Below are 21,992 nucleotides of genomic sequence, written 5' to 3'. Positions count from 1 at the left end.
CCGGCGACGGCCGTAAGTGGCGGGCGGAAGCAGCCCGCGAGGCCAGCCGTAAAAGGCTCCCTCGCGCCACTTCCGGCCGGCTTCCGCAGACGGCCCTGGTGGGCGATCGAGTGGTGGTGGAGGACGTTCCCCGCGGCCGGAGCCATGGAGATGCCGCTGCCGCCCGATGGTGAGGCCCAGCCCGGGCTCGGGGGCCGTTTCTCTCTCCCCGGAATCCCTTGTTGACCCGCCCCGCCTTTCGGGGTCCCCGGGCCTAGGAGGGGGCGGGGCTCGGCCTCCCGGGTTCGCCTGCGGCCTCTCCCGCGGATCCCCGCATTCCCGGAGCGCTTCTGGCCCCTATCGGGACCCGTACAAGGGCGGCTGCTCCTGGGCCCACCCCTAGGGACCCCGGCCCCGCGGACGCGGGCCGGGAAGCCAGGGCCCCCGGATTTGGGCGGTCCTCGCTGACGCTCCGCGTGGCCTTTTCTCCGTCTTCCAGACCAGGAACTCCGAAATGTCATCGACAAGCTGGCCCAGTTCGTGGCCCGGAACGGTCCCGAGTTTGAAAAGATGACTATGGAGAAGCAGAAGGATAACCCGAAATTCTCGTTTCTGTTCGGAGGCGAGTTCTACAGTTACTACAAGTGCAAGTTGGCTCTAGAGCAGCAGCAGCGTGAGTCCTCTCCAGCTCTCAGGGCGCCCCCTCGAACGAATCCTTTCTCTGGTTCCAATTTCGGGCTCTGCCACAAAACGCCTTCTTTTGGGTCGCATGCTATTTCTCTGTGAAAATGAGTTAGTTTGGCCTTCACGATTCTTTCGGCTGTTCCCACAGCCCTGCGGCTGCAGGGCCCGAGTGTCATGGAGATCGAGGTTATCGATTCTCCTTCTGGGCTCCGTATCAGGGATTTCTGTTGTTTTGCAAACATGATGACTGAGATCAGCGAGTAGAGTGACTGCTTCAGTGTTTTCCAGGGAGGAAGTGATAGAAGCCGGACTGGGTGGGACCCTCCTGGCAGGTACCGTCCAGCCCCCTTTGCGGGCTCTCTGTCGGTCCAGCAAGGTTTTTGTGCATTTCAGATGGTTGCAGTCCAGATCAAAACTAATTGTCCTGTGGGCTTTAGTTCTTTGCAGCTGTTTATGTTCACTGGTTTGGGCTTCAAGGTTCCGGCTTGAAATTAAGAGAATTTAAGATGAGGTCAGTTATCCTAGCTGGTCTTTGAATAACAGATAGATAGTCCCTGAGTTCACATCTGTATTGTTCAGTAGCAAATCTCTAGCTTCTAGAAAACGTTGTGTTTCAGATTGCCAAGTAGGTGGACATTGAAAGGTGAATGCTCCCTGGACTACAAGCTCCCTGAGGCCAACCAGACCTTGTTTGGGTCAGTGTTGTGCCTAATAGGTAGCAGGTAGTAGGTGATCGATAGTTTGTAAGACATAGCAAAGTACAGTGGCTTGAACAAGCACAGTGTGTTTTGAGAGCCAGGAGAGGAATCATAAGAGGCCTAGCATAGCTGGAGTGTAGATGTGTGTAGATGGGGGAGGGGGTTGATCTGGAGTGGGAAAGTTTCCAGGGGAAAGTTTGGGTTTTCTTCCTTAATCCAGGGGTTCTTCTGGTGCCTGTTTAAGGTTTGAGATAAGGGTGGGGAAGATTTCAGGTTGCCTAGGCAAAATGTACCCATTTATGTGTTTCTGGAGCAACCGTTCCTTAGCCCCAGCACGTCAACTTTAAAACCTCTGCTGTAGGCAGTGGGAAGCCACAAGGGAGGTTGAAACAAGGGAGAGGTGGGTCGGGTTTGTGTGGCCTGCGTGGAGAACAGGCTGGAGGGAGCGTGAGTGGAGGCTGGGATGGCAATTGGTGGTAAAGTCTGAATTGAGTCGGCGAGTTGAGTAAAGGCAGTGGGCTTGGGGACAGGTGGGGTTAAGGGGTAGAATCTGTGAACTGAAGCGCCAGTTGGATATTGATGCCGGTGGCATAACTGGGCAGGGGAGGATGGTGTTTGGGTTCGAGTGACCATGAGGTGAGAGCTGCTTCCCCTGCGAGGGGAGCACTCCCACCCTGAAAGTCAGAATTCGGGGGCTGCTTGGGACTTGGTGCCATATGGGGGGAAGTTGGGGTGTTTCTAGCAGGGGAAGATCGGGACTCAGGAAATGCTTTCTGCAGGTAAGAATATCTCCGTTGCCATTAAAGTCCGTGTCAGAGTTAGACACACGGAAACTGAGGAGCCAGGAGTGTTGGGATGGAGGCATGAGCCTTAGGAGGGGCTGGGAGGAGGGGGGCAAAAGCTCAGGGTGCCTGAAGCCCAGAGAAGGAGGGATTCTTGGAGCGGCCAGAAGTGAGGGTGCACAGCAGGGAGGGCTGGCTTACCAAGGACTTAGGATTTCTGGAAGCTTTGGGGAAGCTGTAGAAGGGTTTCAGAACTGTGTTCTGGAGCAGGGCTAGCCACTCTGTAGCCAGCCCTTCACCCTGGTGGTTTGAGAAGACTGAGTCCTGGGACCGCTTGAGGTTGGCGCCTCACAGACTCTGGTGAAGGACTGTTTTTTGTTTTTTTCTGATCTGTTGCAAAAAGTACAGTTTGGCAAAGTACAATAAAAATGTGAACGATGATGGGAGTTCCCTGGCGGTCCAGTGGTTAGGACTTGGCGCTTTCACTGCCAGGGCCCAGGTTCGATCCCTGCTCGGGGAGCTAAGATCCCGAAAGTCACGTGGCACGACCAAGAAAAGAAAAAAATGGGGAAAAAAACATGCATCATGAAACATCAAATTGCTGTAAAAGTGCCAAAACACTCCCTCGCCATTTCTGTGCTTGTCTAGTCTTGGCGTCACCTGGGGCTGGCCCTTGAACCACACTTTGAGCAGCGGCACTACAGCCGCAGAGTAGAGAAGGAGAGGGGAGGCAGGACTGGATGCAGGGAAACCAGTTCCCAGGTTGATGCAGGTGACAGCAGAGTCATGGCAGTGATGGCGGGACACAGATAGATTGGCATGTGATCTAGGAGGGTGACTTGACTGTGTGGGGCAGCTTGTTAGTGTGAAGTGCAAGGGAGAGAAAGGTGCATGAACCTTCTCACTTCTGGCTCGGGTACGTGGTGTAGCTGTGCCAGCCACGGATCAGAAGGGGAGCTTTGGAGGGAGTGGAACGCAGGGTGAGAGGGAACCCATGCCTGTTTGAGGTGCCTGTGGAAAGCAGTGGCTATTTGGTCTGTAATTAGAGCCAAAGCTTGAGGAATCCAGGATGGCGATGATAGATTTAGGGGTCATAGAGTGCACTTTATAACTGCAGCCACAGGAAGATGTCATGTTCCCCTAGGGGCTTGCTCAGAGGAGGGGGCTTAATTCTCAGACCGGGCATCTCAGTATGTGAGGGTCGGATAGAGGAAGAAGGGGCCAAGGGGATGGCCACACCGGCCACGTGAGACAAGAGCTGAGACGGGGCCATCAGGCTGAGTGGGGATGACTGCAGTGGCTTTCGGGGTGGGGTGGGTGGGCGGAGCCAGACCTCCGTGGGTTGAGATAAAGGGGAGATGAAGAATTGAAGATGAATCTTGGTTGTAAAATTGTCGAGAGCGGGGCATGGATGAAGAGGGAGCTTTTGAAGATCAAAGACTTGGGTGTGTTTAGATGTTGCTGGGGCAGAGTTAGTAAAGAGAGAAAATGAAGGAAGGAGAGCGAGAGGACACATTTCCTGAAGCAGCGTCTCTGGGAGGGTAGGATCCAGAGCGCAAGTCAGGGGGTGGGGGTGGTCCCATAAGGTGCCTTTGGTGAAGGCCTGCCTCAGACCTAAGCAATGGTGGGCCCTGGATGACACCCTCCACCCCACCGTCCTTTTATGGCTCTGTCCAAAGGCTGGGCCCCCTTAGAGTGGGACTCAGAAGGGCTCCAGCAGAGCGTGGTCACGCTCAGACCAGCCGAGGCCCAAATGCAGAGGGGGAGGCCATCTTGTCCAGGGACCCTTCCCCCAAGTCCTCCCCTCCCGTCTCATCTGGCGAGGTTTGGGGCCTGCACCTGCCCAATGCAATCTCCTGCTAGCAGGATAGGGCATCCCACGTCGCCTCAATATGGATTGACCCTTGAACGCAGAGGAGTAGAGTCAGTGGAAGGAAGGCAAAGGGTGGGGTGTAGGGGGGCCACAGCATGTGTCGGGTGCTGCCGTGCTCCTGCCGTAGGGCCGCAGGTGCGTGGGTTTGCTGGTCGCCATCCAGAGGTCCAGTGGCTTTGCTGTCTTGAACGGGGAGAGTAGACTGGGGGACAGCAGGCGTTAGAAATAGCTGCGGAGGTTGCTGGGGGTTGAGAGACTCCCTCGGGGAGGGGCTGTTGCTTCAGGCCCAGGCAAGGTGTGGAGAAGGTGGAGGGGGTGGGCTCAGGCTTCCTCTGGGCCGAAGGACAGTGGGCAAGGCTGGACGGTGTTGGCTAACGAGTGGTGAGATGACAGTCCCAAAGGTCTCCGAGGAGAGGACGAGCAGGAAGGCAGAAGGGGTCCAGGGCTAGGCCCCATGATACAGGGCACGCATGGCAGCGGCACGTCGCAGGGGTCCCTGTTCTGGGTGGCGAGTATAGGGAGGGGAGCCCCCGGGGCTCAGAGCTGCCCAAGAGGCGGCCAAGGGGATACCTGGACCCCAGCCACCTCCTCACAGGGGCCACCTCTCCTCCTCTCCTGCCAGTCATCTGCAAGCAGCAGGCCCCAGAGCTGGAAGCGGCCACGGCCCTGCCACCGCTGCCACAGCCCCCGCTGGCCCCCGCGGCGCCCATCCCGCCAGCCCAGGGCACCCCATCCATGGACGAGCTCATCCAGCAGAGCCAGTGGAACCTGCAGCAGCAGGAGCAGCACCTGCTGGCCCTCAGACAGGTACGGGCCGGCTCCTCCCCCTCCCCCGCCCCTCTTGACCTGAGGTGGGTACCCAGAGTTCACCCTCTGTGCCTCAGTTTTTGTATCTGTACATTGACGCTAATATTTGGTGTCAGCGCTGAGGACGGGGATGTCCCGTTGTCCAGGGCTCGGCGCCTGACAGTCATTATCCCTCCAGTGCTGCCACCGCCCATGTTGTGTTTAGCTTGACCCCGATGCTGGACACGGAGGTTGCTTCTCATCCCAGTGAGGTCACTGCACGAGCTTTGATACCCACACACCCGTTGTGCTGGAGTGGATGTGACAAGTGAGACTGCACATTGGAAATTGTGTGACAGAGAATCCAGGTGGCCTCTGGTGCCACTGGCACCAGCTCCTGCTAGTTAGGTCACCCCAAGCTGTTGTGGGGAAGGACCCTTTTGTCCCAATCCATCACAGTCTGGTACTTTGGCCAAATACAATAGGATAAGTTGCCAGAAACATAAGATGAATGAAAAGATATCTGAAACGCCAGCCCCAATTTTAGTACTGGATCAAGACGTAAGTTACGGTTGTATTATTGAAAACAAAACGCTCCAGAATGCTTACCCTCAGTTTCCATACGGAGCTCGTCACAGACTGGGCAGTCTGGCTTCAGCCAGCCCTGGGCTGACTGCCTGTCCCCCCAGCAGCACCGGGTCTCAGCCATATCTCAGTTTGCTAACCTAACGGGCAGAAGTCTGGCGTCATGTTTTAATTTCGGACTCCCTGGTTGCTAGTGAGGTTGTTCTGCTTTTACTTGACTGGTGACTGTTTATATTTGTCCTCGCCATACCGTGTTCACACCTGCCACTCATTTTTCTTTCTTTTTTTGGTGAATTGATGTGCAGAGGTTCCTTGTTCCTCTGGGTCTTAATCTTTCTGTCTGTCATCTCCGGGGAGACATTGTATCCCCCTGTATCTTGTCTGGCTTTATCCTCTGCCTGCTCTGCGTGTTACAGCCATGACTTACAGATGCGTGTCTCAGGTTTTGGGCGTGAGTGTTGGGGGCCAGCCTGGCTGGGCCTGGGCCAAGGTCCCTCCTCACACAGTCTCGGTCCCACTTGGCCTTTTAGGAGCAGGTGACAGCAGCCGTGGCCCACGCGGTGGAACAGCAGATGCAGAAGCTCCTGGAGGAGACCCAGCTGGACATGAACGAGTTTGACAACCTGTTGCAGCCCATCATCGACACCTGCACCAAAGATGCCATCTCGGTGAGGGCGGGGTGGGGCTGGGGGCGTGCTCCCAGAACCTGGTGCTCCTGACTAGGTGGGAGCTCCTGCAGCCAGTCTGGTCCAGGGCTGCTCTAGGGGCACCCCGTCTCCGCATCTCCTTCCCGCATGAGCACTTCCGTGGGCTCCCCCACCAAGAAAGGTGGAAGGCAGGCAGAGGCCGTCCGACATTCCCGGGCGTCTGTACACACTTTGGCCTGGAGAAGGCCAGCCCCACTCACCCACCACCCTGGCTGTTGCAGGCTGGGAAGAACTGGATGTTCAGCAACGCCAAGTCCCCACCTCACTGCGAGCTGATGGCGGGCCACCTCCGGAACCGCATCACGGCCGATGGGGCGCACTTCGAGCTGCGGCTGCACCTCATCTACTTGATCAATGATGTGCTGCACCACTGGTGAGGGCCCTGCCAGCTCCGCCTTCCCTCCTGCTCCTTCTCCCTCTCCCGGCCAATGCTCTGCGCTCCAGAGCCTGGCCTGTCCCGGGACTGGGAACCACTCTTCCGAAGACCCAGGGGGAGGGTCGGTCTGAGCCACAAGCCCTCCATCGGGAGGACAGCCACCCGCACCCCCCACCACCTCAGCCACTACCCCAGACCCCTCGCCCCACCTGGGGCCACTGTCCCCTCACTCCTTGCTCTCAGGGCAGTTTCTGGGTGTTTTTCAGTGTCTCTGTCAGCTGCCAGCTCCCTTTCACTGACCTATGCACACCCCAGTCACCTGACTCTGCTCTGCTTCAGGAACCTTCCCATAGGGTCCCCCTGGCTGACCCTCTTCCCCCCACCCCCACCCCCCAGCCCTCCTAAGGCCAGGCCAGTGTTTACTTCCACATGGCCTCTTCGGTGCCTTTTGACAAAGGTTAAGTCGAGAAACCAGATGCCTAGGCCAGAGACAGGGGAAAGCTCGTGGTGCTAGTAAGGCTAGCCTGTAGCTGTGAAGACTGGCTGCCACATTTGTCTTTGAACTTGGCTGGCTGGGGGACAGCTCCTGTGAGGGCAGCAGACTCAGACCCAGGTCTTGCCCCTTCTGCCCACGTGCAGCTGGGCCCTGCCCCTCCCCGCTTCATGTGCCATGTGGGCGGTTCCGGTGTCACTCCGCGCTCCCTACATCACTTTCCCCTATTTCTCTGCCATTGGGAAATAAGTAGCTGTTCGGAACCTTGTCTGCCTCCTGCTCCGCCAGCCGCTCCGCTGGCTCAGGGCAGATCTGCAGAGACAGCCCTGTTTCTGGCACTTCTCCAGCCACCCGCTTCCTGAGCCTCACTGTCTGGAAGCCCAGTGCGCTCGCCCCGTCCTCCTGCCTGGGCTGCCCTCCCTCCCCCAACCTGGCTTCCCGGCCCCGGGCACTTGCTGCTCTCTCTGAGCTCCCTCTGGTGAGCTCGCCTCTGAGAGGGGTTCTAGCTGCCCACCTTCTTCCCCGGGCTCTGCCACCTCATTGTACAGCTGCGGGCCCTCCACGCTCATTTCAGCGGCGTGCCCCCCGAGAGGCCGCCTCACCCTGTCAGGCCTCAGGCTCCTAGGCATCTGGCAGCCCGCACACTCCCTCTGCCTCGTGGAAGGTGGGGTCCCAGCCCAGGTTTCCTCGTGCCTAGGGGGTGACAGTGCCGAGTGAGGCTGCATGGACAAGGCCCTATACCTACAGCAACCCCAGCTCAGCCTTTGTGGGCAGCTGGGGCTCTCACAGGCCTGCGTCTGTCCATCCTCATGCCACCCTGGGAGAGAAGGGTTATCTTACTGATAAGGGGACCAGGGTGAGAGGCCTTGCTCTGAAAGTCCCCAGGCTGTGTTCTTTCCCTCCTCCCACTGCCGTCCATCCATCTTGTGGGGAGCCCAGCCCTTGTCCCAGCCGGGTTGGGGGCCCGTGTCCCAAGAAGGCAGAGGGTGCTGTGGCTGGAGCCGCGATGGTAACGGGCGCGTGGCCGGGTCCCGCCCCAGGGCCCTGACGCGCGGAAGGTCTCTCCCTCACAGCCAGCGCAAGCAGGCCCGGGAGCTGCTGGCCGCCCTGCAGAAGGTCGTGGTGCCCATCTACTGTACCAGCTTCTTGGCCGTGGAGGAGGACAAGCAGCAGAAGATTGCCCGGGTACAAGGGGCAGCCGGCGGGGGGCGGGGGGGCGGGAGATGAGCAGGGGCTAGGGGGGTGGCACTCGTTTTTCCCCTGACATGGCCTTTCCCTCCTCCCCAACGTCCAGCTCCTGCAGCTCTGGGAGAAGAACGGCTACTTTGACGACTCCATCATCCAGCAGTTACAGAGCCCGGCCCTGGGGCTCGGCCAGTACCAGGTGTGTGCTGCTCCCTGAAGTTGGGGGCTGGGCACCACCAGTAGGGTGGTGACCTCAGAGTCCTGGTGGCATTTTCCCAGCTGGACTCCCCGGCGTGCCCCTGGGGTGGTGGTGAGGGGTGGGAGGCAGAGTCTGAGGAGCAGCTTCGGGGGCCCCCACCCCGTCCACAGCAGCCAGTGAGCCCTCCCAGGCGAGCCCGCCAGACTTTTCCTGGTGAGCTTGTGACCAGGTTACCTGCTTTAGGCTCTGCTCTCAGGGGTGCCTTTGGCCCATTTGCTCTGGTCCTCCAGGTGTGATGGGAGCATGAGGAAACCCTGGCATAGTCTAGGCTGCCACAGTCATCGTGTTGTGCACGGTGTCCCGTGTGCACATTTTCTCTCTGAGGGGACATCTGCTCAGAGGTCGGGGTCGCAGAGCAGGGAGAGGAGGGCCGGATCTCCTTGGTCACCTCTCCTGTGGTGCCAGCGTTGCTACCCCATCTACAGCTGCTTGGGTGAAAGGCACAGTTCACACCCCCTTTTCCCAGGCCGGAAGATGTCTTCCTGCACAGGTCTGGTTGAATGTGAGAAGCTATATGTTGACCGTTTCCTCGGTGATGCTCCTGACTGCCACCCTCCCTACAGGGGAGAAGCTTTCATGCTCAGAAAGGCAAATGAGGAAAGTACATTTCAGACTTTTTCTAAGTTTTACTCCCTTTTTTTAATTGATAAATAAAAATGGGCTCATACCACCATACCACAGTGATATTCACTGCTTTTCTCCTATTGAGTTGGCGGTAGCAGCTCATGGTTACTGAGTCACCCAAGTTCCTTTCACTGCATTTTCCCCGAGTCCTCGGAGGTAGGTCCCGTTATTGTCCAATTTTTCAGGTGAGGAAGTTGAGGCTCCGGGGAGGTTGTGACTTGCTCAAAGCCATACAGTGAGTAAGAAGTACCGCCTGTGAGCATGTCCTAGGACGTTTGTCAGTGGTGGGATTTTAATGTCTGCGTGGCACTCCAGGGCACGGCTGTCCTTGCTTATTCCCATTGTTAGGGAATTCTAAACTGCCCAGCACCAAAAGTCACCAAGTCCGGCTAGATTGAGATGCTCTGTGGTTGTCAAGCTCAAGTTGATTGTTTTACGTGACAATCGCCTGCTTGCCCTGGGTCCCTGGGCCTTGCTGCCCGTAGCATCACCCCAACCTTCTGGGTGCTCCCCAGGCATTTGTCCCCGTGCTGCTCCATAGGGTCTCGGACTTTGAGTCTCATGTCCTGAGTGCCGGCTGCCCTGCTCTCCATCAGGCAACCCTCATCAATGAGTACTCCTCGGTGGTCCAGCCGGTGCAGCTGGCCTTCCAGCAGCAGATCCAGACCCTCAAGACACAGCATGAGGAGTTTGTCAACAGCCTGGCCCAGCAGCAGCAGCAGCAGCAGCAGCCGCAGCCGCAGATCCAGATGCCGCAAATGGAAGCTGAAGTCAAGGCCACGCCGCCGCCGCCTGCGCCGCCCCCCGCCCCCACGCCTGCCCCGGCCATCCCGCCAACCACCCAGCCTGGTACGTGGCTCCCTGAGCACCTGCCCCCAGGAGGCAGCCTCCAGACAGCAGTCTCCTCCCCCAGGAAGGGGTCTGGTTCTGTGGTCTCAGGCCCAATCCGAGGAGCAGATTCTAATCTATTTACAAGCACCAGGCAGGTAATTTCACAGGTAAGTGTAACCACGCCCTTACAACTGAGACAGTTCTCCTATAAAACCATCCCAGAGAATGGAGAGGAAAGCTCTCTAAGTCAATTTTCGAGGCTAGGATAACTGATACCAGATGGACATGGACAGGGAAAGAAAGAAAAATGTAACCTAGTGTCACTTCTGAGCAAAGATGAAGAATTAGTAAATATTGGGTTGGCCAAAAGGTTCGTTCGGTTTTTTCCATAAGATGGCTCTGATAGCACTTAGTTGTCTTTAACTTCATTCAAAACAATTTTGTTAGATTGTATGTGACAGCTGTCATATCAGCGTGCATTTTAAAAAAGACATCAAAATTGGTGAATTTTTGTGTAGCCCGTTTAATACTGAAGATAGAAAAAAAAAAGGCAACATTTTTGACATATTACAGTTTATCATTTCAAGAAAGGTAAAAACACAACCGAAATGCAAAAAAAGATTTCTGCAGTGTATAGAGAAGGTGCTGTGACTGATCAAAACGTGTCAAAGGTGGTTTGCGAAATTTCGTGCTGGAGATATCTCGCTGGACGGTGCTCCACCATCGGGTAGACCAGTTGAAGTTGATAAAGATCAGATTAAGACATTAATTGAGAGCAATCAACGTTATACCACGCGGGAGATAGCCAGCATACTCAGAACATCCAAATCAAGCGTTGAAAATCATTTGCACTAACTTGGTTATGTTAATCGCTTTGATGTTTGGGTTCTACATAAGTTAAGTGAAAAAACCTTCTTGACCGTATTTCCGCATGCAATTCTCTACTTAAACATAATGAAAACGTTCCGTTTTTAAAACATGTGACGGGCGATGAAAAGTAGATACTGTACAATAGTGTGGAAAGGAAGAGATTGTGGGGCAAGTGAAATGAACCACCACCAACCACACCAAAGGCCGGTCTTCATTCAAAGAAGGTGACATTGTGTATATGGTGGGATTGGAAGGGAGTCCTCTATTATGAGCTTCTTCGGAAAACCAAACGATTAATTCCAACAAGTACTGCTCCCAGTTAGACCAAATGAAAGCAGCACTCGACGGAAAGCGTCCAGAGTTAGTCAACAGAAAATGCATGATCTTCCATCAGGATAACACAAGACTGCATGCTTCTTTGATGACTAGCCAAAAACTGTTAATAGCTTGGCTGGGAAGTTCTGATTCATCCGCTGTATTCACCAGACGTTGCACCTTCGGATTTCCATTTATTTTGGTCTTTACAAAATTCTCTTAATGGAAAAATTTTCAATTCCCTGGAACACTGTAAAAGGCACCTGGAACAGTCCTTTGCTCAAAAAGATAAAAAGTTTTGGGAAGATGGAATTATGAAGTTGCCTGAAAAATGGCAGGAGGTAGTGGAACAAAAGGGTCAATACATTGTTCAGTAAAGGTCTTGGGGCTTCCCTGGTGGCGTATTGGTCGAGTCTGCCGGCCAATGCAGGGGACACGGGTTTGAGCCCTGATCTGGGAGGATCCCACATGCTGTGGAGCAGCTGGGCCCGTGAGCCACAACTACTGAGCCTGCGTTTCTGGAGCCTGTGCTCCGCAAGAGGAGAGGCCACGACAGTGAGAGGCCCGCGCACCGCACGAAGACTGGCCCCCGCTCGCCACACCTACAGAGAGCCCTTGCACAGAAACGAAGACCCAACACCACCAAAAATAAATTAATTAATTAAAAAAAAATAAAGTTCTTGGTGAAAATGAAAAACGTGTCTTTTATTTTTACTTAAAAACTGAAGGTATTTCTTGGCCAACCCAGTGAAGTCTTAGCAGGTGAAATCTAGCAAAGTATTTAAAAGATGTGTCATGACCAAATAGGATATGTCTCAGGAATATATAAGGATGGTTTAATACCAGAAAATCTAACATCAGATGGGAAGAAATCTTTCAACTAGATGCAAAAAGGGTACTTAATAAAGAGATGATGGGGGCTTCCCTGGTGGCGCAGTGGTTAAGAATCCACCTGTCAATGCAGGGCACATGGGTTCGAGCCCTGGTCTGGGAAGATCCCACGTGCCGTGTAGCAACTAAGCCCGTGCGCCACAACTACTGGCCTGCACTCTAGAGCCTTCAAGCCACAACTACTAAACCCGTGTGCCACAACTGCTGAACCCGTGTGCCACAACTACTGGACCCATGTGCCACAACTACTGAAGCCCGTGCGCCTAGAGCCCGTGCTCCGTAACAAGAGAAGCCACCACAATGAGAAGCCCGCGCACCGCAACGAAGAGTAGCCCCCGCTCGCTGCAACTAGAGAAAGCCTGCGCGTAGCAACAAAGACCCAGCACGGCCAAAAATCAAATAAAAATTTTAATTGATAAAAACTATTGAGCAAAGTAAAATCAGTATGGCTTATCGATCAATAAGTAGGATACTTATTGTAAAGCGTTCAAAGGAGTGAGGGGTGTTTCCTGGCCAAGGTCAGGCCTCTCTTCGTGTTGCCTTCCCGGAGGCAATGGCAGTTTTCAGTGGGGTCAAGAAGCAAGGGTTTAGTGGGCAGTAAGCCCAGCCTGGGTTGGCCCTGGGTGCTTGCTGAAGATCATTTCGGTTGGGGCCTCCTGCTGCCACCTTCTCTGAGTGCTTTTTTGCCTGGTTCTAGATGACAACAAGCCTCCTATCCAGATACCCGGCTCTTCCGAGTACGACGCCTCAGGAGGGGTCCAGGACCCTGCTGCCACCGGCCCCCGGGGCCCTGGGCCCCATGACCAGATCCCACCTAACAAGCCCCCGTGGTTTGACCAGCCTCACCCCGTTGCTCCTTGGGGCCAACAGCAGGTATCTCTTAGAACTTGTTGCAGGGTCAGGTGGGGCACACTTGGGTTCAGCTGGACGGCAGGCAGGTGGGTGATGGCTGCTATGCGGGTTGATGGGCTTTTAGGGCTCCCTGGGCAACGAGGTTCTGCAGCAGGGCCTGGGGTTTGGGGGGGTGGCAAGAAGGTGATAGTCTCCCCGAAGTATGGGAACTGAGCTGGGAAGAAAGTTGGGCCTTTACATCCTTCCCGGGAGGTTTGGTTTTCTGGGCTTCTCTGTAACACAGGTCCCCATTTTCCTGTGAATGCTGAGAAGTTTCACACCATGAAGTACAGCAAGGCGATTTGTTTCCTTCCCTTTTTAACTCGTTTGACCAGCAGTGTCAACATCTCATCACCCTAGAAAGAACATGGTGCTTTCGTAAGGAAAGAAATACCAGGCTAGCAGCATTTTGTGGGACTGGGGTGCTGGTCCATTCTTCTCTCCCTCCAGGTTTCTTGGAGTCAGAAACTTCTAGGCCAGGGCAGGGGTCATTCTCATCCAGCATAACATGACTGGAAAACACCCCGCAGCTTGCTCTCTGGCCACTGGACCTGGGTAGAGCAATCCGGTCTAGCTCTGGGTGTCCACTTGCCTCTCGACCAGGCATAGTGGACGTGGCCCTCCTGGTTGACCCTGTGTGGAGGGGGCGTAAGGGAGACAGTTCTGGGCTGGCAAGTGCAGTGTCATGGCTGTGAGTCCCCCCAGCCCACCCTCAGCTTCCGGACAAGAGATTTAACATCACAAAAGACGGGGCATCCCCACAAAGACAGCTCCCGCCTCTGGGTGCCTGCTGTGAGCCCTGCAGTGTTGGGTGCCCTCTCATGCGGGGGCACTTCCCTCCTTTCGTTGGTGTGGAAACAGATGCCCCTAGTGCCTCCCGGCTCAGTCTTTTTGGGGACCGGCAGGTTAGGCTCACAACAGTGGGGCTCCCCCACTGAAGGCCAGCAGTGCACCCACAGTCCACAATAGGAAACCACAGCCTGGGCTGCCCACGTGGTGTCTTACATATTGAAATAGCTGCCATATTGAAAATCTGCCTTCTTGGCTTCTCTTGAAAACCTGAGGGTGTGGCGGCCGGGGCCGGCCTCCCTGTGCTTGTGGTCAGTGGAGCCACCCAGCCCTGACCCTAGAGGAGGCCCTCTGGGCAGCCTCATCCAGGCACAGGCCACCCTGGCCCTGAGTTTGGGTTGCAGTCCTGGCTCTTTAAGTCTTCAAAGCAGCAGCTGGGCAAGCTCCAGGGCTTATGGTCTTCAACTTACAGAAAGCCATTTCCTGGAAACACAGCAGACTCTGAGATAAGGGTGTGAGAGGGCAGGTGACCCCAGGAGGCAGCGTAGGGAAGAGAAGTGACAGGGAAGGGAGAACAGGCAGGGACGGGGTGTCGTCAGGGCGGGCTCTGCCGTGGGCCCTGCGGCTCAGCCTCTGTGCCCTGGGAGTGGTGGGGCCGCACCCCTGCACTGTCCCACTGAGGGGCTCGTGGGCTGTTGTTCATCCCCCAGCTTCTGTCAGGCATGGGGTCAGGGGGTGCTCCCCAGCCCAGGTGCAGGTACAGCACTTGAGAGTCTGGGCCTGGGGGACGGGCGGGCACCACAGCATCCTCTGCACGCGTCAGAGTGAAGGTGGCAGCGCCCAGCCAGGCTGTAGGCCTGCAGCTCCGGGGGGTGCTGTGCTTGGGGCCGGGCCACCTCCACCGCCGGAGACTGAGGTCGGCAGGTGTCTGCTGGGTGCCCCACGTGCCCAGTGCAGGCTGGGTCTCACGTCTGCTCTTTGCCTTGCAGCCTCCTGAGCAGCCCCCCTACCCACACCACCAGGGCGGGCCGCCCCACTGCCCGCCCTGGAACAACAGCCACGAGGGAATGTGGGGCGAGCAGCGTGGGGACCCTGGCTGGAATGGCCAGCGCGACGCCCCCTGGAACAGTCAGCCCGACCCCAACTGGAACAACCAGTTCGAGGGCCCCTGGAACAGCCAGCACGAGCAGCCACCCTGGGGCGGGGGCCAGCGGGAGCCGCCCTTCCGCATGCAGCGGCCGCCACACTTCCGCGGGCCCTTCCCGCCCCACCAGCAGCACCCGCAGTTCAGCCAGCCGCCACACCCACACAACTTCAACCGCTTCCCGCCCCGCTTCATGCAGGACGACTTCCCCCCTCGGCACCCCTTCGAGCGGCCGCCCTACCCTCACCGCTTTGACTACCCTCAGGGGGACTTCCAAGCCGGTGAGTGCAAGGTCGCCCTCGGGGGCACCGTCCTCGGGCCAGGGATCACGTCCCTCTCCTGCCTTGTGATCCCTGAGAAGGTCAGATCACTCGCCGGCAGGGCCTGGAAGAGGCGCCTGACGGACCGGCCTTCTGAGCGGGCTGGTGGCACTGCTGGCGGTCCTGCCGTGTGGCCTGGTGTGCCCTGAGCCAGGGTGACAGGAGGAGGGCCAGAGGAGCCCAGCTCAGTCCCTCAGGAAGGTGGGGAGAGGAGGGCAGACCGGCAACCCTGGTGTGGGCACCGCCAAGGCACCAGGCCAGCTATTGAGGTGTGAGGCCCTGTATCTCGCAAAAGAGGAAGGACGATGGGGTTCTGAAAGGAAAAGGAACTCCCTAGTCCCCACGGTGGACAGACAGGTAGTGAGCGAGCCACTGAGTCCAGGCCCGGCAGCTCTTGTGCCATTCCCTGCTCCTCGTCTTGCTGTTTTCGTCAGGTGTTCTGTTTTCTTTTTGAAGAATCTTTAGTTTTCTCGATCTTGTGTTTACTAAAAAATTTCATTTCAACTCTCCTACTCTTCAACCTTTATCCTCAAATCCATTCTTGGCTGTAAATTGAGCTTGGAGACCAGTAGCAGGTTTCTTGCTTGTGTGAGTGTCTTGGGGCTGCTGCAACAGAGTCCCATGGACTGGGTGCCTCCAACAACAGGGAATTCTTCTCTGACAGTTAGTTTTGGAGGCTGGAGGTCCGAGATTAAGGTGTCAGCGGGGTTGGTTTCTACTGAGGCCTCTCCCCGTGGCTTGTAGATGGCTGTCCTCTCCCTGTGTCTTCCCGTGGTCTTCTCTGTGTGTGTTTGTCTCTTAATCTCCTTTTCTTAGAAAGACATCAGTCAGTATTGGATCAGGGCCCACTCATAGGACCTCATCTAAAGTAGTCATCTCATTACAGGCTCCATTCCCAAATGCAGTCACGTTCTGAGGTACTGGGGGTGAATTTGCAGGGGACACGGTTTGGCTCATAACATGGCTGTTTGAAGGTTATGTGATTTCCCTTGTGGTTCCTTCTTTCACCCGTGAGGTCTGTCAGGTGCTGCTATGGGTGCAGGACAGGCCACTCTGAGCCCCGGCTCCTCCTCCGTTGCTGTGTGGCCCTGAGCAGTGAATGAAGCAGCCGGAGGGTTGGTGCTGGGCAGGGCTGCCCAGGAAGTGGGTGTGGGTGTCCTTGCCCCACTCTGAGCCCCTTTCCACTGGCGCTTATTACCCTGGAGATCTCGACCGGGCTGTTGGCGTTGCCCAGCTCTCGACTTTGCGGTAGGCCTGAGTCAAGTTTCTGTTTTGCAGAGATGGGACCCCCTCACCACCATCCTGGCCACCGCATGCCTCACCCTGGGATCAACGAGCACCCACCTTGGGGTGGGCCCCAGCACCCTGACTTCGGCCCTCCTCCCCACGGCTTCAACGGGCAGCCCCCTCATATGCGGCGACAGGGCCCTCCCCACATCAACCACGACGACCCCAGCCTGGTCCCCAACGTGCCCTACTTCGATCTCCCTGCCGGGCTGATGGCCCCCCTTGTGAAGGTAATGTTGCAGAGTTGAATGCCAAGCTTAGCCTTGAATGCTCGGTCTCCACGTGGAAAGTTCACAGGTGGAACCCATTTCCCGATTGGCTACAAAACACTGCTTCCCAGGGCCCCTGCCCCTCTCATTTCCCGCACCCCAGCGAGCCTGACAAGTAGTCAGAGAGGATGTGCCTGAGCCAGCAGCACCGCCTCGCGTGCTCACATGTGGCTGCGAGCAAGGCCCGTGTCCGCCTCTGCTTCCTCCGAGCCTCCCTCCTGGGGCTGCAAGTTTGGTAGCTGCTCAGAGTGGGCTGGGCTGGGCGTGAGGTGCAGGTCCTCTTGGTCCTGGCCTTTGGAAGTCACCTTGCCCAGGGGCTGATGACAGGGATTTCTCAGAAAAGGGGTGGTCTCCAGCTGAGCAAGGTGAGCAAGGCAGGAGAGGGGGTCAGAAGGGAGCCAGGGCTGGGGCTCAGGGCGCTCTGAGGGTCATGCTGGCTGTACTGGTCACTGCCACTCCCCAGCCCCTCTGAGACATTAGCATACTGGAAGCTGAGACAGGTCACACTGGGGCAGCAAGGGGAGGCAGAGGGGCCAGCGGGGCTGCCCTCGGGGTAGGAGCTGGAGCAGAGAAAGGGGCACATAGCAGGGCCCCTGGGGTAGGCGCCTGGGCACAGGGCGGTGGTTGGCAGGGGAGGGTGTCTGGGATCCACGGTGTGTCGGTGAATTAACAGGGGTCTTTCCTTCACCTGAGCTTGGAGGCCACGTCTCCTCTGCATTTTTGTAGAGAGAATTCTGTAGCTTCCATCGACTTCCATGGAGCCCTCAACCACCCCATTTAGGAATTGAAGTACTGGTGTGGCCAAACCCTCCAGGAGGGTGGGGTTTCCCAGGAAGGGCCGGATGAGGCACTCTGATGCGCAGGGCAACTGTGTCCTGCCCCCGGCTCTCCGGCTCCCCGACTCCCCCAGCCCCCGCAGTTCCCTGGATGGGCTCCAGCAGGGAGCAGTGACAGCTGTGTTCTCTGCTGCAGCTGGAAGACCACGAGTACAAGCCTTTGGATCCTAAAGACATCCGCCTCCCACCCCCCATGCCACCCAGTGAGAGGCTGCTGGCGGCCGTGGAGGCCTTCTACAGCCCTCCCTCACACGACAGACCCAGGAACAGGTACGGGGCTGCGGGAGACCAGGCGCTGGGGCTGGTGATGGGAGGGGAGGCCCCTGTCCCCTCTCCTGGCCCGTCTTCCTCAGTTTGCTTCACAAGAAAGACTCCGAACTGTCGCACCTTCCACCCAGGGCGGTGTGAGGCCCAGGTGAGAAAGTGTGGTTAGGAGATGCCGTTTCTCCCCCAGCTTGCGTGATGTGTGCCATAAATAAAAGGCTTTTATCACATTAGCGATATCAGGACAAGAGCTTACCTCGGGATCCCCTCCTCCAGCGGCCTCCTCACTTCAGTTAAAATCGCCTTCTGCCCTGTTTGGGGCCACGGGCCTATCCACCTACAAATCAAGAGTTCTCGTCCCCAGTTACAATAACCCTGAGACCCTCTTCAACTATTTGGAGAAAGCCCAGCGTGGAAAGGCGTGGGAGCCACGAAGCGCTGGGAGTGCAGTCCAGCCTCTCCACCTCCCAGCGGGCGGCCTGGCCTCTGGGCCTGGTCGCTCCTCTGAGAAGGGGCAGCCCTGTGGCAATGACCACCCGAGTGCTTTCTGTGCTGGGCCTTGCTCAGCATCCTGAGTGAAACAGGGAAGGCCTGTCGGGTAGGGCTTATTCCTGGTGACTTTTTCACAAGTTCCCTGTGGGAGAGAGGCTTGCGTTCATACAGGGGACGCCCATGTCTTACAGTGAAGGCTGGGAGCAGAACGGCCTCTATGAGTTCTTCCGAGCGAAAATGCGGGCCCGGCGGAGGAAAGGCCAGGAGAAGAGGAACAGGTAAGAGCGCACACGCCCACCCCACCACCTGTGTGGAGGTCAGGCCTCCGCAGTGCATCTCGTCCTAGGTCAGCTGGGAGCAAGCCCTGCCTTTGCCTGTGGCGAGCTGTGGTGTCGTGCCCGGCACAGGCAAAGGGGGGTCAGCTCTGGCCTCTGCCGGGGTCGTGGGCCTGGCACCCTACAATAAAGGTGCTGTGAGCCACCAGGAGCTGTTTCCCACAAGGCCGAAGTTAAAACACCAGTACGAGAGAGAAGCTTGTCATTGTCTGTATTCAACCCTGATGTGAAAGGGTGTGTCTGCACCTGGACTGGGCACATCAGGGGTCTTTTAGAGTTGGGGGTTGGGGCGGGCTGGGCGCAGTCCATGGAGGGGCTCCAGCTCACCAGGCCTGTCCCCGCAGCGGACCCTCAAGGTCTCGGAGCAGATCCAAAAGCCGAGGGCGCTCCTCCTCCCGCTCCAACTCGAGGTCCTCCAAGTCTTCCGGCTCCTATTCAAGGTCAAGGTCTCGTTCCTGCTCCCGTTCCTACTCCCGCTCCAGATCCAGGTAGGCAGGGGCCCGCCTCTCGGGATGCAAGGCCTGAGGCTCCTCAGCAGCTGCGCTGACCCGCCTCCTCTCCCCTGGCCCCGCAGGAGCCGCAGCCGATCACGCTCCTCACAAAGCCGCTCCCGGACCCGCTCGCGCTCTCGGTCCAAGTCCTATTCCCCGGGAAGGAGACGTCGGTCGCGGTCCAGGAGCCCCACCCCGCCGTAAGATTTCTGTCTTAACTGTCAGAATGACCTCTGGTAGCGCTGGAACCCTCTGATGCTTTGCTGTGAATGTTGAAACGTGTTGTTAGAAGACGCGCTGGCGGTGGCCCGCGCCAAGGCAGCACCTCGGGGCCCCTGAGCACTAGCACAGTGACAGTGGCACCTCATCTCACACCTCGCTGTTACCTCTGCAGTCACGTTGTAAAGCCTGAGGCAGTGGCTGCGCTATTTTCTAACCGTTTTACCGGTCCAGTGTGGCCTGGCTGTGCCGCTGAGTGTGAGGCAGGGGCCGCCGTCTTAGGGAACCCCCTTATCTGCCGGCGAAGAGGATAAAGAAGAAAGCTAGAGACACGAAATGTGTGTGTGTGTGTCCATCTCACGCTGGTGACCCTACGTATAAGCTACACGCTGTAATATTCTAAGTTTTCATTCCAATAAATGTATCAGCTCTTTTTTAAAAGACGTAACCTGTCTTAATTTTAGTTCCTCGGCTGGTCTGGGTTCTAATTCAGCACCTCCTATACCTGACTCCAGGCTCGGGGAAGAGAACAAAGGACATCAGATGCTGGTGAAAATGGGTAAGGTTCCTGGGAAGACAGAACAATCCGCTCTGGGCATTCAGGGTTGGGGGATGATGAAGTCAGAGGAAGCTCCAACTCATGACCAACTTCTGAGCCTGCAGGGTTTTTACTGAGCGTCCTTTCTTACTACCCTTAGTTCCCCATTTATAAACTGCACGTCTGCATGTCGTTTGACTCTCCAAACGCATTTCCATTTAACTTCATGTCAGGGTAAATGCACCACAATTTCAGCTTCCTCTGTGGGTCGTAACCACTCATCCCTCTCTTCTTCAGGCTGGAGTGGATCTGGCGGCCTCGGCGTGAAAGAGCAAGGAATCCAGGACCCCATCAAGGGGGGGGACGTCCGGGATAAGTGGGACCAGTACAAGGGCGTGGGTGTGGCCCTGGACGACCCCTACGAGAACTACCGCAGGAACAAGAGCTATTCCTTCATCGCCCGCATGAAGGCCAGGGACGAGTGCAAGTAGGCGCGGCGTGGGCAGGGAGCCACGCCAGTGGCCGGCCACCGGCAGCGAGGACGGTTGGACCCTTCTTGGTTTACTGGCAGTGGAAGATGGTAGGGACAGCTCGGTTCTCACACTGTCTCCATCTGTGGGGAGCGACAGAAGAGAAGGAAGACTTCGGCAGGCCTTGTGACGAGTGCCACGCTTGATGGCGCGGAAGGCCCAGGCCCCACCTGCAAACCAGCTCTAACGTAGCAGCAAGAGTCACGAGGAGATGCCCAGCCAACTCGACCATGAGCTTATTTCCCTGGACAGTGAAGCGAGAAACATAAGGCCCCTGGATAAGAATTCTTGTCATCTGCAGGAACGGCTGTCTCACATCTCCCCTCAGCCTGAGCCTCTAAAACCAGTGGGAGTGCATGGAGGAGGGGCCCTGAGGGCACACGCCAGCCCAGCCCAAGGGGCCGGCCCTCCCACTCCCCCCATCAGTTGTGTTGTGAGAAGGCTCAGGCCAGGCGCTGGTACTGCTCACTCTAAAAATGGAAAAACAAAACCTTTTTGATTTGCAAAGTTAAACAGGGTTTTCATTTTTACTCCAGATGGTTTAGTTTTAGAAAAAAATACTGATCTAGGTTGATACCCAGTGAGATAATTTGAAACCTGATTCCTCTGAGACATACTAGCCCTTAGTTACTTAAGCTGTTTAAGTTGAAGTGGTTTTTTTTGTTTTGTTTTTTGTTTTTGTTTGAACGTTAGCCATTTGCTGTTCCCTGCAGAAACAAAAGGTTCTGAAGAAACTTATCTGAGGCATCTCCAGGTCACATAATGATGACGCCCTTGGAGAATATGTACCCTTCGTGTCTCTACTTGTGTTTTTCACGGAGAGGAACCCGCACACCAGCACTCACGTGCAATGGCCCATTCACATCCAGAGTGTGGAGAGTGACCACCGGCCCTGCTTCCTGCTCTGTCACTTCCTTTGCCTGCCCCAAGCCGCCCCCAAAGGGAGGTGAGGCTGGAGGGAGCCGCCTCTGCCGGGAGCTGCTGAGTGACCGCCTGGGATCGGCTGCACTCAGCATCCGCAGGCAGCTTGGTGCGGTGCCATTTATTTGTACAGAAACATTTTTGAAAAATTCTTTTCAATGAGATGCAAAATTTTCTCCAACTTTTCCACCTGATGTGATAAAATATTTGATTTTGTTCTAGATTTCCTGTAGCTGTGAATTGTTCAAACGTGTCTGATTCAGGATAAAATGTAAACGTGTTGTTAACAATTTCTTGTGGATTTTACTGTTTTGCCTTCAAATAAAGACTTTTTTTTTAAAGACCTTTTTCCTCTGTGTATTTAAGTCAAGAAGCGTGCTCAGGCTGAGGAGGGAGGAGGTGCGTCCTGAGTGCAGACTTTGTCTGAATTGTGGAGTCGGGTCAGAAGCTCTGCCCTGGTGTCTCCTGGGAGTCCCCGGCGTGGACGCCTGGTCCTGTTTCCTCGTGGCTCCAGACAGGCTGGCATCCTCTGTCCTGCCACGAGTGGTGACAGCTCCACCTGGGGTTCCATTTCCACTGGCCTGTGGTACATCCTCTCAGGTGCCATGCACACTGAGGAAATGGGGGCTGGGAAGGCTCAACTACTCAGCTAGAAAAGGCTGCAGCTGGGATTCCTCTCAGGTGAGTCCTGGGTGCCACCTGCCCCCACCACTGGGAATGTCCCCTGG

The 21,992-nt window shown here is 56.4% G+C and overlaps 2 protein-coding genes across 19 annotated transcripts in view; one reads left to right on the top strand and one right to left on the bottom strand.

Moving 5' to 3' along the window:
• Nucleotides 1-85: 85 nt before the first annotated feature.
• CHERP (calcium homeostasis endoplasmic reticulum protein) lies at nucleotides 86-21,605 on the top strand. 6 transcript variants are annotated; one of them, XM_060144637.1, is made up of 17 exons: nucleotides 86-169; nucleotides 479-652; nucleotides 4,639-4,823; nucleotides 5,918-6,055; nucleotides 6,316-6,467; nucleotides 8,037-8,148; nucleotides 8,258-8,347; nucleotides 9,628-9,880; nucleotides 12,636-12,811; nucleotides 14,608-15,043; nucleotides 16,361-16,599; nucleotides 17,611-17,744; nucleotides 18,422-18,508; nucleotides 18,910-19,053; nucleotides 19,140-19,256; nucleotides 19,740-19,834; nucleotides 20,111-21,605. In XM_060144637.1, the coding sequence occupies exons 1-17, from the start codon at nucleotides 145-147 to the stop codon at nucleotides 20,302-20,304; spliced, it is 2,751 nt and encodes a 916-aa protein (XP_060000620.1). In that variant the 5' UTR covers nucleotides 86-144; the 3' UTR covers nucleotides 20,305-21,605. The 6 variants fall into 6 exon arrangements, with proteins under 6 accessions (XP_060000620.1, XP_060000617.1, XP_060000619.1 ...); XM_060144634.1 differs by having other exon boundaries at nucleotides 9,547-9,880; XM_060144636.1 differs by having other exon boundaries at nucleotides 8,004-8,148.
• C3H19orf44 (chromosome 3 C19orf44 homolog) overlaps nucleotides 12,013-21,992 on the bottom strand; it is a 32,135-nt gene continuing 22,155 nt past the window's right edge. For 4 of the 13 annotated variants that reach the window (XR_009539737.1, XR_009539738.1, XM_060144639.1 and 1 more), the window contains one exon: nucleotides 18,761-19,319. The gene's annotated coding sequence lies outside the window, so the exon portion shown is untranslated. Of the gene's footprint in view, nucleotides 13,186-18,760; nucleotides 21,877-21,992 lie in introns of those variants that run through there. The other 9 variants (XM_060144640.1, XM_060144645.1, XM_060144642.1 and 6 more) reach the window with 5 other exon arrangements.

The sequence above is a fragment of the Lagenorhynchus albirostris genome, chromosome 3, assembly GCF_949774975.1.
Source record: "Lagenorhynchus albirostris chromosome 3, mLagAlb1.1, whole genome shotgun sequence".
Classification (NCBI taxonomy): Eukaryota; Metazoa; Chordata; class Mammalia; order Artiodactyla; family Delphinidae; genus Lagenorhynchus; species Lagenorhynchus albirostris.
The sequence above is the reverse complement of the archived record's forward strand: the minus strand, read 5'-3'. Positions and strand labels throughout refer to the sequence as shown.

Excerpts from the sequence above, each read along its gene's own strand:
- CHERP (XM_060144633.1), top strand. The coding sequence starts at position 145 with ATGGAGATGCCGCTGCCGCCCGATG. Across the intron at positions 170-478 it reads GATGCCGCTGCCGCCCGATG|ACCAGGAACTCCGAAATGTC; the intron begins GTGAGGCCCAGC and ends TCCGTCTTCCAG. Across the intron at positions 12,812-14,607 it reads CTCCTTGGGGCCAACAGCAG|CCTCCTGAGCAGCCCCCCTA; the intron begins GTATCTCTTAGA and ends TTTGCCTTGCAG.